Raw genomic sequence first — 14488 nt, forward strand, 5'->3', positions numbered from 1 at the left:
CGTAAGAGGAAGCAATTTGACCAACACTTTGTCCAAATCCTCTCCGCAGTCAAATGCAGTTACTAGTGCCCTAGATTCTTCGGCTAAATCCTCCTCCCCTCCCAACGTTGTTACTAATGCTCCAATGAAAAGTTCTCAAAGTAACCCTGTAAGAGGTACTACAACACAGAAGGCCCCTATGAATTCCAGCCAGCGCTATAACAAGACCTCACATGAAGACACCAGGCCTATTAAACATCAAGGCCCCGCCTTACACCTTCCACCTGAGGCGTGTACTTGCGTCTTAGTTCTGGCTGGCATTCCACCTCTTAGGGAAGGGCAAGGAGAATCATGGGTTCAATTGCATAACAAGTGTATTGACTGGCTAACGAAGCATAAGGGGGTGGGTTACGACATTTCTAAAGAGATCATATCCACACGTCGAGTAACTTGGGTAGGACCTCTTTTTAAAAACATCAATGGGGACTGTATTGTAATTAACTTCAGGAACCCGGGCACTGCAAAATTTCTGTTGAATAAAAATTTTGTTCAACATGGTCTATCTACGGTGGTAACCGCCTTACCGTTAAGTTATTTTTACCGGCCCCCACACAAAATGATGCAGCCCCCACCTGTATTCCCATTGCACAACAGGTTCTCAGTATTCCAAGATTTGGGAACATTGGATTGACTGCCACTTACCACTGAAGAACCTGTTCCTGAGTGCTCTGCCCTTGACCAGATAGCAGAAACACTACCTAAAGTGCCCATACAAATAGCTAAGACCTCTGCACCAAAACTATCATGTGAACAAGAGGGGCACAGTACAGTAATATCCTCCCCAGAAATTGACCAGGGTTTCTACAAGAAGCTAGATAAGAATCTGTCAATCCTTAGTTGGAATATCGCCGGCCTGAAGGCCAAGATGGAAATTAATTCCTGGAAGGACTGGGTCAATTGCCATGATATATTAATGTTTCAAGAAACCTGGTGTATTGATAACCTGCTGTTTGAGGGGTACAGCTGCTATAACAGGACTGTTTCTGCCCCCCCCCCCTTTGGTCGACCTAGTGGGGGATTATCTATCTGGGCCGCCCCATTACCCACCTTTATTGGCCATGGAAGCGGAACCACAATTGACTATGTTTTTGTTTCACCTCCTGTTGCAAATGCCCTAACAAAGGCCGAAGTTGTATGTAAAGTTTATAGCGATCACTACCCGATTGTTATTCACCTATTGCTCCCGAGAGGTAAGCGCCCACGAAATGAAATAGGTGCAAGAAATCTTGAAGCTTCGACTGAAACTGAGGGTAATTTGGAGGGGCGTGGATAATAGGGGAACACTGGCAAAAATTATTAAAAAACACCCTGTTCTCATTGAGCATTGTCTTACTAGCGCTGGTCAAGGGGTTAATATCATCACATCATTTACTGAACTCTGCTCTGTAATAAAAGGTGAGATTTCCAGACCTGCTTCGAGTAAAGCTGACGAAACACCTAGATGGTTTGATGCCTCCTGTTCAAAGGCAAATAGGAAGTTGAGAGCTGCCCTAAAAGCCGAACCCAGGGACATCTCCCAAATAAGGTTACTCAGAGCAGAGTACAAATTTACCCTAAGAACCAGATCAAATGAATTGCTTAAAACACACTGGAGTTCCCTGGCACGCTCAGCCGAATTGAAAGACACCACTGGGTTTTGGAGGGAGGTAAAGAAGATGAGATCTATAGGTTCAAATTTAACGGCAATCCATTGTAACATCACTGGACCTATTTGGGTTGAACATTTTGCCAAAATTTATGCCACACCTAGCAACCCTGCTCCGACCCTTCCCCCTTTAAGCCCCCTTAATATTTCTGTGTCTGAGGTTGAGGACGCCATATCCGAAAGCGCTGGAAATAAGGCACCTGGCCCTGATGGGCTCTCAATTGATCAACTAAAGTGTGAGCCCGACTTTTGGGCTCCAATATTATGTAATGTTTTTAACAATTTAACAAACGAACACATTCCAGAAACATGGTCCTGCAGCACAATCGTCCCCATTTTCAAAAAGGGTGATAGGCTAGACCCCGGGTGCTACCACCCCATTTCGTTAATCGATAACACCTTGAAAGTTTTGGGGCGAGTTATCTTTAAAAGAATTAGAACTTGGGCTGAAGAGAGTAAGATCCTACACCCCAGTCAGCTCGGTTTTCGTAGCAATGTCGGTACGGTGGAACAATGTTTGAACCCGAGTCTGATTATGGCAAAATATAATACTGCTAAGAAATCCCCTTTATATTTTGGTTTTATGGACTTAAGTTCTGCATTTGATTTTGTTAACCGTTCCCGCCTATGGTCCACCCTTCTTGATTATGGTTTGGATGATTACTTGGTCCATTTTTTAGCTTTTTTACACAGCGATTTAAGAGCACATGTGCATATAAACCAATCTGGCGAAGTTTCGGACGACATTAGAATAGGTCGGGGGGTCAGACAGGGGTGCGTGCTGGCCCCCCTCCTTTTTATCTTGTATATAAATAATCTGAGTAGCTCACTGAACACCCTTACAAAAGATGTACCCCATGTAAACGGAGTCCCCATACCTACCCTTCTTTATGCCGATGATGCGGTCCTGATGGGCCGCACCCCAAAAGCACTTCGCACTTTAATTTCAGGATTTGTTCTCTTTATGGCTGATTTAGGCCTGACCACTAATTTCAAAAAATCCTTAATTATGAGTTGTGGTCCAAAAAATTATAAAATTGCAGAGATTAAATCAGGGTCAAACGTTTTGAAAAGCACCTGCACTTTCCCCTATCTGGGGCTGCTATTCTCAAATACTGGCTCATGGCATGCACATGTATCTTATGCCAGGAACAAGTTGGGTAAAGCAATAAACAGTGTTACCTCTTTGAAACAACCCAACTATGCTGATGTAATAACACCACTAGTTAAGATCTACCAAACCCAATGTATTCCAACTGGCACTTATGGTGCAGAGGTTTGGGGTTACACAAATTGCATCAGTCTCCAAACAGAAGAAAATAGGTTCTGTCGAAAGGTGCTGGGTGGGGTTATTTGCTCCCCCCACTATGTATGTCATAATGAACTAAACATTTCATATATAGAAGATTTTGTAAGATCTAGACCAGCACTCTTCTGGCTAAAGATATGGATTAATCCGGCTGCCACTTTGACCCGTGATATAATTTTAGACTGTTTAAAGTGCGATAGGGCACATTATATACCGTGGTTAAAAGCGGTAAAAGATTGCCTCGATAGTGTAGGACATGGCTTTTTGTTTACTTCACCCAGCCTAATAAATAGTTCTCATAAGACCATCATTTTTAGGGCACTATATCTTCTTTATAGAGAAGAGCGAGAAAGGAAGAATCTGTCCAAATGCACTGTTATGAAATATATGGGCCACTCTGAACCTCATATTAAACACCCAGGCCCTCCATACAGGTATTTACGTTTGCATCTTGGCAGATGGAATAGGAGCTTATTGTTTCGATTTCGAGATGGGAGTATAGTAAACTTACTAAACTTCCCCCTGGGTTACAATAGACACCTTGAAACCATGAATTGTCCATGTAACCCTAACGTGAAACAGAGCCTTATGCACTTTTTGTTCTTCTGTGGTTTTTACAAAAAACTTTCCGCTCATTACTTAATACCCTATTGTAGAAAAGAGAAATTGACTAGTTTTAGAATAGCTTTGAGGTCCTTTCTATTATTGGAAACGGATGAAGTAATATTTAGGGTGCGCTGCTTTCTCAAAGCTGCCGTTAGATCACGAGCCACTTTACATATTGATGTTTAAGATTTGCACATCTGCACTTTCTATGCACTTTATATTTTTCTAATTTGCACATTGTTATTGCTGCTTTTGCACATTATAAATATGGACTTACTGACGATGCTGTCCTAACCATCCATTCTCTCTCTTTTAAATCATGTTTTATAATCATTTTAATTGTATATAATATCTGTTTTTAATAAGAAGGGACAATTGATATATAAATGTGAAAATGAAAATGAAATTGACATTGATTTATTAGTCTTAAATTTTGCTTTCCAGCTGTCATACCTTTGCATTGTATTGTTTTTGATTTAAAATGTATTTTGTTTGTACTTTTATGGATGTTTTAATCCCGAATAAAGATCTCTTGACTTCACTGACTACTATAACACACGATATGGAAATGCCTCGTAACACAGAGGTACTGGCACATCATTGCTAGAGCCTTGGGGAGGGTGACAGACAGAGGATTGAACTTAGAACCTAAATTAGTGCTCCTCGGGATCATGATAGAACTAGGGAGCCTGTAACATGTCTAAACTCTAATTGTAATGGGCCTCCTCATTGCCAAATGGAACATAGCATGCCACTGGCTAGACGAAAAAGCCTCTATAATTGCTAAGTAGAGCAGAGGTATCAAGAACTCTGCAAAGACTGAACACCTTGTTTATAAGGTGCAGGAGGGTATATCAGAAACACACCAAAATAGGGGCCCATTGCTGAAGGTTTCAAATGCTACACTAATATTGAATAATTTTGTTGTTGATGAAAACATGATGATTCACGGTGAAGAGTATTTGTATCATAGAATCTTACTTTGTTGAGGCAATTCATACGTTATTAAATGCTGATACAAGTGCTTGAAGTTATCAACTTGGAACATACACAACATTGTAAAGTTAAAAAAACCAAAAACAATATCAGTATATAAAAAAATGTGTCATATGATCATTACCTCTAAATGTTGGGATCAAAGTGCTCTATATTGATTTGTGAAGCTGCCCTACCCTGGATTATTATGGAAAGCTGTGTGCCTAACCTCATTGGGGCTCAACAATCTTGCAAGCCTTCTGGAAGTTCTCCTCTTAACTGCCCAGTGGTGAGCACAGGACTACTGTACACAAAGTTCTGAAGGTAGCTGCTGCTTACTCTATCTAGGCTAAATGACAATGGCAGTAATGGAGGTTTAATTTTAATCCAGAGGCACCGTTTTTTTTTTACCTGCACCCATGTGGCAGAGGTGCCTAATGGCTCCCTTTCTACAAAGCTTCCACATAATTGGGGCCATCTGCCTACATTAAGCTTGGGTCATGTACAGAGATTTCAGTGTTTAATGTCAAGTGCATGTGCGATTCCTGTGTGGCAAACAGACTACTGAATGTTGGAGTCCATTGGATGCCGTAGAAATGTGCTGCATAAGATTGTGAATATGCTAGTGGAGGGTTATTTGCTCCCTCAATACTGGTTGCGCCTCTGGGAGAAAGCTAGCCCATTCCCCCTATGAAGAAGCCAGATTTTGCCTGCCAGAGGCAAAATTACCACCTCTTTCCTGTCTTTGACAAACAGCCACTGTAAAATGGTTCAGCTAACAGAACCATTAAATATTCAGCAGAGCTAGCCTAACCTGGTCTAAGAGAAGACCGCAGGAAAGAGTATGTGAAATAAAAAAATAAAAAAAATTTGGATCAATGCTCACCCATTATTGGAAAGGAGTCTGAATATCTGAAAAGTGATGCCTTCTCCGAATAGCCAGACCCAGCCACAGGAGAAACACCTGCTTCCTCCTTAGCGAATACCAGATTCAAAAATTAAGTTTTATTGCTGAGGTCCAGTGCCACAGCACCAGGAGAGAAGTCTAAAAATGTGTTTGTTGATACTATCCTTCCAGACTTAGTCTGGGAAGCCTGTAAAACTGCCTTATAGCTGGACCTGTGGAGACCTGAGAGAGGTTTACTTTCAAGAAGGAGATTAATTACACTGATGAGTCCAGATCCAGATCACTGGAAGCACCAAGGGCATCTGATCAGGTTGAGACACAATGTTCCCTCAGCCAGACAGCATCAACTGGGTCGAGAATATGTTCCCTTGATTTAATCACTCAGATGGCCCAGATTTTCCCCAAACCCACTGGACACCTATACTTACCTCCTCTGCGCTCTTTAAAGGTCAGAAGAAATCTGGAATTCAACCTTCAGCTAACTTATTGCCTGCAGAAGGTCACATCAAGCATGGAACCAGATTCCAAGCATCTCAGTTTCTGAGGATATTGCAGGCTAAAGCTATAGTCAAGATTATATTTCAGTGATCAGTTGCCAGTGGGCGACCAGCCACCCTGTTCCAATCTGTGGGTACCCCTGCCCCATGGTTGCCCCTACCACTGGAATACATGGCTTGAATGGCCATGCCAGACACGCCAAGGTCACAGAGAGTCTTTTAGAGATGCCTCTTAAGTCATGACACATTCACCAGCCACTATCATTAATTTAGGGTCCATTTGGCAACACACTCAACTCCTGTGTCTGGTCTTGTGACACTGTGCTTTGTAGTAGTGACCGGAATTCAGGTCTTTCCCTCCCTAAATAATTCCATAGAAGAATCTTAAGAACATTTCTATAAAGGTGGGTCTTGTTGATTTGTGAGATGGGTTTTTATGCTAGAAGAGGTTGCATTTTCTGGACGTTCATATGTGGACCAATATCTGGAATGTATATCTTTAATTCAGAGGGCAAGACACAAATTACAAAAGCAGCAACAGTTTGTCGTTCAATATGGCCACTCAGTCATTGACTAACACAGCAGTGCGGAGGTTTCTGACTGCAAAATAGTTTCCTCAAAGTTCCTTACAGAGGATAACACTGGCCATAGTTTTCAATGTTAACCAAATGTCTAGCACCTAGCGTAATGCATCTACAAACACCTGTACGGTTGTAACTGGGCCAGAAGGTGGAAGGTACTTTCCATTTCCAATGTCCTTCGTTTTTATTGCTGAATATTTTACATAACAGTTTCAGTTCAAGTACTTTATTTGGTTTTAGAAACAAACCATAAAAGCATACACATTAAAACAATTAAAATTACAATTTAAAATTTTAATCAGACACTAGTAATCCAAAAATATGTACAATCAAGTTAATCTCGAAATACAAGAGCGAATAAAGTGCTTTAGTTCATATAAAATAACATCTCATAAAACATTTCACTTAAATGGTACTAAAGCAGGCAAGTATCAAATAAATCATCCTTATTTCTCAACGAATTTCTTGCTTTTCATGACATGCAATAAATCTATATACACTTACACAAACTTGCGCAGTCTGAAGCAATTGTAGACACCCTAAAGACTCTTGCACGTTTAAAATCCTCATAGGAGCTTTAGGATCCAAATGTTGTTCTTTATAAAGCTCACAGGAAAAAACATGTGCGTTTGAGATTGGGGTGTAACTGAACTGCATGGGCACAGAGCTAAATCTCTCTCAGTAAAAACATTGTAAAGCTAAGACACCAAAAGGTAAGCCAGCTAAATCATAGCAGAAGAAATCCTTGGTGACAGGGCACCATCAGCAGATCTGGCACAATGCTAGATGTAGTGTACATAGGAAAATACATCCTCACCAAACCCTTCTTCTGCTCACCCTCCCACCCTCTTTCGGCTATCAGATGCAGTAGCTCCCATTTTACCAGTTATCTGTTCCGTCAGTCGATGGACAACGTATCAGTAAACAATTCTATCCTACCTATTGATCGCAACTCGTTCTTCACATAGCTAAGCCACTTGATCTTGTGGGCCCCTGAAAATGTTTAATCATCATTGATCGCTGACTGTGTCAGTGCTACCTGAGATCTGGACCAAATAGAAAGTCCTATTAATATAGGTGCCATCCATACTTTGTCAGCCAAATACTGTAAATCTAATTCCTTGTGCATTATTGACGAGAGAATGCTGCTAGCAAGTGACAAAAGCCTGCACAAACATTTTTTTTCTTCCTGATTTGTATCGGTGAATAGTCTGTTATCCCCCATACACCAGCACCATAAGTGGCTATTGCTTTGGGACTAGTCTTACAGATGAGTGCTACATCCAAAGGCATAGACCCTAGTTTAGAGCCAAATTTAACTGGTAAAAATGCTTTCTATTTTCAAAGTAAGGAACTGCTTGGACGTTATATTAATTGTTATCTAATGTATAAACCGCTGCAAGTCAAGGCCATTCTCCTGGAGTAAGCCTTGACTGCTTGCATCTGAGAAAGTAATTCTTTAACAAGAGAGTACTTGTCATTCAGCTTGACTGTAAGCCTAACTGACTGACAGGGGGCACTAAGAAAAAGCCTCACACTAAAGTAATGGCATTTTTAGGGATTACTTAATGCAAAGCATACCACAGCTGTGTAGAAGAAAAAAAGAAACACAAAACTTAAAAATCAGTTTACCAAGAGCCAATAAACAATGCTAGAACGTATAGCAAAGGACACAATTACCATCTGAAAAAATGGGGACGGAAAGGCAATAAGGATAACAATGAATAGTTTAGAACATGAATAAAGTTCAATTACCTATGAGAAGCCCAGTTGGGATGAAGGAATGCTGCTGGGACGTTGCCTTCCAACTGAATGATAGTGAGTCTCAATGTAGATATGGTCAGGATCTTTGTCCCATGTACAGACCCATTCCATTTGAAGTCCCCAGAAGGTGTCATGCAGAATTTATGGGACAGGTGCCGCCTCTTGTCATGGTCCTCTCGGTGCTGGTGCTTGTTTAGTGCAAATGTATTTGTGCTGTACTGGTTGTGATATATACGATACTTTCCTTCTTGTCCCAATTTAAACAAATTGACATTCCCCTTCATTACTAGTTCTTTCTTGGTATTCAAACGTGACACTTCTCCTTGAGTGTTTACCACTAGGATCTTAGATTTAAAAGAAAAAAGCAGCATAAAATTAGAAAAAGAATTTACTTCATTTTTATGGTCTAAACATCCTATTTTGAAATTACATTTCTACGATTGTAAACGTCTAATCAAACCACTTATAGAAGGTAGTTCTAAAAATCGTTACTGATATTTTTAGAGAAGGTTTGAACTAGCATTGACTGTTTTATACTAAGGATGGTAGACTAGTTTTAATCTACAATGAAATCCTCCATTTAAACTAAACAAACAGGAAAGGCCAATGTAGTTTAACTATATCTAACTGTTTGCTGTTTGTGGATCATGTGCTCTACACTATTCCTCCATCTACTGTAGGGGTTGGATAATTACAAGTCACTTCCTTCACGATTTAAGTTTTGGTTTATAGACAGACTCTAGATCTACTAGCCGAAATCCAAAATGCATGAGCATGCAGACTTCAACTTAAACCAGTAAAGTTATCCGTTAATGGATGGTGCTGCTAGAAGGAGACGTTATGATTGAGAGCGTAAATGTCACATTTGTTATGCAATTGGAGGAAGAAATGTGTAGTGCGCTCCTACCTGGATCTTAGGCTGTAAGGGTTGCACTTGGCCTCCACCAACATAGCGGCCCAAGTACACCACAGTTCCCTGCTCTATCTGGCATTTGGATGCCTTGATAGCTAGACCTGCAGTTTGCAGGACTTTTAAAACCTTCCCCAAGTGGATCAGGTGATCCTGCCAGGTGGAGCTAAAGAAAGCAATATCATCTAGATAGGCTGCACTAAAGGACTCCAATCTGGCAGGACTTGATTCACTAACCTTTGGAAGGTGGTCAGGGTGTTCTTTAAATCAATAGGCATAACAGTAAACTGCTCATGTCCATCAGATGTGGAGAATGCTCTCTTTTCTTTTGCTCCTGGTGCCATGCCAATCTGCCAGTACCCTGCAGTTAAGTCAAAGGTATTCAGAAATGTGGCTGCACCTAACTTATCAATTCATCAGCTCTTGGGATAGAGTGAGCATCTGTCTGCGTGACAGATATGAGCCCCCTGTAGTCCACACAGAACCTTATTTCTCACTTTCCACCCTGTGGCTAAGGTTTTGGGGACTAGAACCACTGGGCTGGCCGAGGGACTCTCAGAGGGTTCAATAACCCACAACTCCAGCATCTTGCTGAATTCAGCTCTGATGCTCTCCTTAACTTGATCAGAGCAAAGACAGATTTTGTTTTTGATGGGTATACTGTTCCCAGTGTCCACATCAAGGGTACACCAGTTTGTCTAACATGGGGTTAAGTTAAAGAATTTAGCATATTGCTGCAAGACTTGCTTGTAGTCAGTATGCTGTTGGGTAGTGAGGGCTTCAAAGGCTTGCCGTCTTTGTGAGCTTTCTCATTCATTTTGCTGCTTCCAGCAACTAGCCTCTACCAGCTCTGACCCCCTACTAGGGAGAATCGGCGGCAAAACCAAGTAAAGCAGGGAGTTGTGTCCACCTTTGCCAACCCCACCCCTCAGGTGGGCGAGGCAAAGCACAACTCTCAGTGACCCAGCCAACCAGAGTGAGGCATATGCCCCCCGCCCACTCGAGGGTGGCATAATAGGGGCATGATAGGGGGTGTACCCACCCGAAGGAAGGGATCTATCGTTCCCAAACTTTACTTACCTGTAAGACCCCTAAATCTAGTATTTAGGAGCACCCCTGAACCCTGCCTTCTCAGACAAGAACCAACCAAGACTAACCTATACTTATATCAACCTCATTTGAACCTGCATTCAATTACAAAACACTGCATACGATTTTGCAAAACATTTATTTCACTTACCAGTGCCAGACTTGGCTTGGGTCTAGAAATAAAATAACAATGTTTTTATACAAAACAAATTAGTCTGAGTTCAGTCTTTGAGTGTGTTACATCATTTGTTGACCGAGTGTGTACAACAAATGCTTAACAATACCCTCTGATAAAGCCTTATTGCTCGCCCAAACTACCACAAATAGAGAGTAAGGTGCCATCTAATGTTACCTCTGCCTACCTTTAGGGTTCCACTGGACTCTGTGCACCTCATTTTGTATACGATGCTGGGGCCGGTTGCTGGAAGCAGCAAATGGCCTGGGGAATCTCACAAAGGCAGCAAGTTTTTGAAGCTTCCCCTTCGTAGAAACAGCCCATCCTGGGGGAGGGGGCTTGGCACCTCGTCCCAGGATGTGCACTGTTTCAATCATCAATGAATCAATCATATCATGTGTAAAGCGCACAACTCATCCGTGAAGGTTCACAAGGCGCTAGGATGGGGAATGCTGCTACTGCACGAAAAGCCAGGTCTTGAGGAGATTTCTGAAGGTCAGCAGGTCTTGGGTCTGCCGTAGGTGGATGGGGAGGGTGTTCCAGGTCTTTGCGGCGAGATCGGAGAACGATCTGCCACCTGAGGTCGCTCTTCGGAATCGGGGGACTGTAGCGAGGTCGGCGGAGCGGAGCTGGCAGGTGGGGGTGTAGAAGCGGAGTCGTCTGGCGGGTGGGGGTGTAAAAGCTGAGTCGTCTGTTGAGGTACGTTGGTCCGGTGTTGTGGAGTGCCTTGTGTGCGTTGGTGAGGAGCTTGAAGGTTATCCTCTTGTTGACTGGGAGCCAGTGCAAGTCTCTCAGGTGGGGTGTGATGTGGCTGCGGCGAGGGATTTCGAGAATCAGGCGTGCAGAGGCGTTCTGGATGCGTTGGAGTAGTCTCATGAGTTTGGCCGAGGCTCCTGCGCAGAGGGCGTTTCCATAGTCCAACCTACTGCTGACAAGGGCCTGGGTGACTGTTCTTTTCGTTTCAGTGGGGATCCACTTGTAGATCCTACGGAGCATGCAGAGGGTGTTGAAGCAGAGGAGGAGGAGACGGTGTTGACCTGTTTAGTCATGGAGAGGGTGGAGTCGAGGATGACCCTTAGGTTGCGTGCGTGGGTGTTGGAGCGGTTCCCAGTGCGGTTCCCAGTGCGGTCGGCCACCAGGAGTCGTCCCAGGCCGAAGGGTTGGATCAGAGGATGAGGACCTCCGTCTTGTCAGAGTTCAGCTTCAGTCGACTGTTCCTCATCCATTCAGCAACGGCCTTCATTCCTTCGTGAAGGTTGGTTTTGGCGGTGTGGGGGTCCTTGGTGAGGGAGAGTATCAGCTGGGTGTCATCGCCGTAGGAGAGGATGTGGAGGTCGTGCGATGGGCGACGTGGGCGAGCGGTGCCATGTAGATGTTAAACTGAGTTGGGCTGAGGGCAGGGGGGGAAGGCGGACGCTCTGTGTTCTGCCGGAGAGGAAGGAGGTGGTCCAGTCCAGGGCCTTCTCTTGGATCCCAGCGTTGTGGAGGCGTGTTTATAGTGTGTGGTGACAGACCGTGTCAAAGGCGGCTGACAGGTCCAGGAGGATGAGGGCCGCCGTTTCTCCGTTGTCCAGCAGGGACTTGATGTCATTGGTGGCGGCGATGAGGGCAGTCTCGGTGCGGTGGTTGCTGCGGAGCCCGGACTGGGAAGGGTCCAGGATGTTGTTCTCCTCGAGGTAGTGGGTCAGTTGTTCGTGGACGGTCTTCTCGATGACCTTTGCCGGGAACCGGAGCAGGGAGATGGGCCGGAAGTTCTTGAGGTCCTTGGGGTCCGCCTTGGGTTTGAGTAAGGCGTTGATCTCGGCGTGCTTCCAGCTCTCCTGGAAGGTTGCTGTCTCGAAGGAGGTGTTGATGACTTTCCGGAGATGGGGTGCGATCGATGTGCTGGCTTTGTTGAAGATGTGGTGTGGGCATGTTGGTCTAGTAGAGCAGGCGGTTGGTGCGGATGGTGGTCGCGGGGGCGGAGATCTCAGTGGTTGTCGGGGCGGTCCTGGCGTTGAAACTGTTGTGGATTTCTGTGATCTTGCGGTGGAAGAAGGTGGCCAGCGAGCTGCACAGGTCTTGCGAGGGTGGGACGTCATTGGTGTTGGAGCTGGGGTTGGAGAGTTCCTTCACGATGTTGAAGAGCTCTTTGCTGTTGTGCGCGTTGTTGTCTAAGCGGTCTTTGAAGGAGGCCCTTTTGGCAGATCTGATGAGGTGATGGTGTCTGCGGGTGGCATTCTTGTGGGCGGCGTGGCTGTCCGGTGTTCGTTCACAGAGCCAGATCTTCTCCAGCTTTCGGCAGGTTTGCTTGGAGGCCCGGAGGTCTTCAGTGAACCAGCTGGCTTTCTTGTTGGTATGATTGTTGGAGGGTTTCTTGATCGGGGCGAGGGTGTTGGCGCAGTCGTTGATCCACTGTCTGAGGTTGCGGACGACTGTGCCAGGGTCTGTAGGTCGGCGGGAGGGCTCTGGGCGAGGGTGGTGGTTAGCTGGTCTTCTGTGACTTTGCTTCAGCAGCGGTGAGGCATCTGTTCGGTGCGGTGGTGGGTTTCTTGAAGTGGATGCAACGGTGGTCAGTCCAGTCGAGTTCGGTGGTATGGTTGAAGAAGACGTGGGGTCTTGCGGAGAAGATGGGGCCAAGCGTGTGACCGGCGGAGTGGGTGGGTGTTGTGACGAGTTGTCTGAATCCGAGGTTGGCTAGATTGTCGATCAGGGTTTTGGAGTTGGTGTCGTCATTGTTCTTGAGGTGGAAGTTCAGGTCCCCGAGAAGGATATAGTCAGTGGAGGCGAGGGCGTGTGTGCTGACGAAGTCGGTGATGGAGTCGCTGAACTGTGGTCGGGGTCCGGGCGGTCTGTAGATGAGGGTTCCTCTGAGGGTGGTGTTGGGGTCGGTGTGGATCTGGAAGTGCAGGTGTTCGGCGGTGCTGAGGGTGTCGTCGGTGTTGGTCGATACTCAGAGTGTTCCTGTGGACGATGGAGATTCCTCCTCCCGCTCTGTTGGTGCGGTCCTTGCGGGTGATCTTGTAGCTTTCCGGGATGGCTATGGCTATGTTGGGTGCCGAGGCGGGGTTCAGCCAGGTCTCCGTCAGGAAGGCGACGTCTGGGAAGGTTGAGTCGAGTAGGTCCCAGAGTTCAACTGCATGTTTTCTGGCGGAGCGAGTGTTGAGAAGGATGCATCTGAGGTGGTTGGGTTCTTTCCTGGTCGGCAGCATGGTGGGGCGGATGCTTGTGAAGCTGCAGTTTCGGCAGGGGAAAGCTCAGTGGGTGCGCTTCGGGGCAGCCAGGAAGCAGGTGTGGGATCGTCTGGTGTTGAGTGCGTGGAGGGTTCTGGCATCGTAGCGGTGTCGGGCGTCGTGGCGTTTGTGGTGTCCAGGGGTCCTAACGCTGGGCGCAGTGCAGGCACGGAAGGGCACAGACGGGCTTGCCTTAGGTGCGCCAGCGGAGTGGCCGCTGCGCAGCCGTGTAGCGGCTTCCATATGAGGGGATGTGAGAGGGAGGAGCAGCTGGGAGGCGGGAGCGGGGCAGCGAATAGGAATGCAGGTGGGCGGGCCGCAGCGGCGGGAAAATGGGCGGGGCCGCGGGAGAACTGGGCACAGGAAGGAAAAACATGTTTAGGCAAGGAAACAAGTACAGGCACAGAGGAATAAAAACAAGTCTGGGCAAGAAAGCAAGTTAGGCACAGGGGAATAAAAACAAGCCGTGTAGCCACAGATGTGTGCCATGTCGACTCTTCACTTTGTTCTGCGCCAAAACACGCAGCATACAATGGCAGTGTGTGTGTAAAGGTACAGGGCCTCTAAGGATGGCACAGTAAGTGTTTCAGCCCTTAAAGACCTTCCCTGGCCACAGAGCCCTTGGCACCTATGGTACCTTTTACAAGGGACTGATCTGTGGCCAAATAGTGTTAATTGGGTTTTGTCGTACTGCAGTTTTAGGGCAAGAACATAGGCCATGGGTACCTGTTTGGCAAGAACCCAGGGCACACTCAGTCAACGTACAACAGCAGTTTGGC

At 45.5% G+C, this 14488-nt stretch overlaps 1 protein-coding gene across 3 annotated transcripts in view; it reads right to left on the reverse strand.

Annotated features, from left to right (window-relative positions):
* BPTF (bromodomain PHD finger transcription factor) overlaps nucleotides 1–14488 on the reverse strand; it is a 1660779-nt gene that overhangs the window by 1422842 nt on the left and 223449 nt on the right. For all 3 annotated transcript variants that reach the window (XM_086930929.1, XM_086930930.1, XM_086930928.1), the window contains exon 8: nucleotides 8315–8667. In XM_086930929.1, coding sequence (XP_086787055.1) covers nucleotides 8315–8667 — 353 coding nt within the window. The remainder of the gene's footprint in view (nucleotides 1–8314; nucleotides 8668–14488) is intronic.

Source organism: Lissotriton vulgaris, chromosome 7 (assembly GCF_964263255.1).
Source record: "Lissotriton vulgaris chromosome 7, aLisVul1.2, whole genome shotgun sequence".
In the NCBI taxonomy this organism is placed as follows: domain Eukaryota; kingdom Metazoa; phylum Chordata; class Amphibia; order Caudata; family Salamandridae; genus Lissotriton; species Lissotriton vulgaris.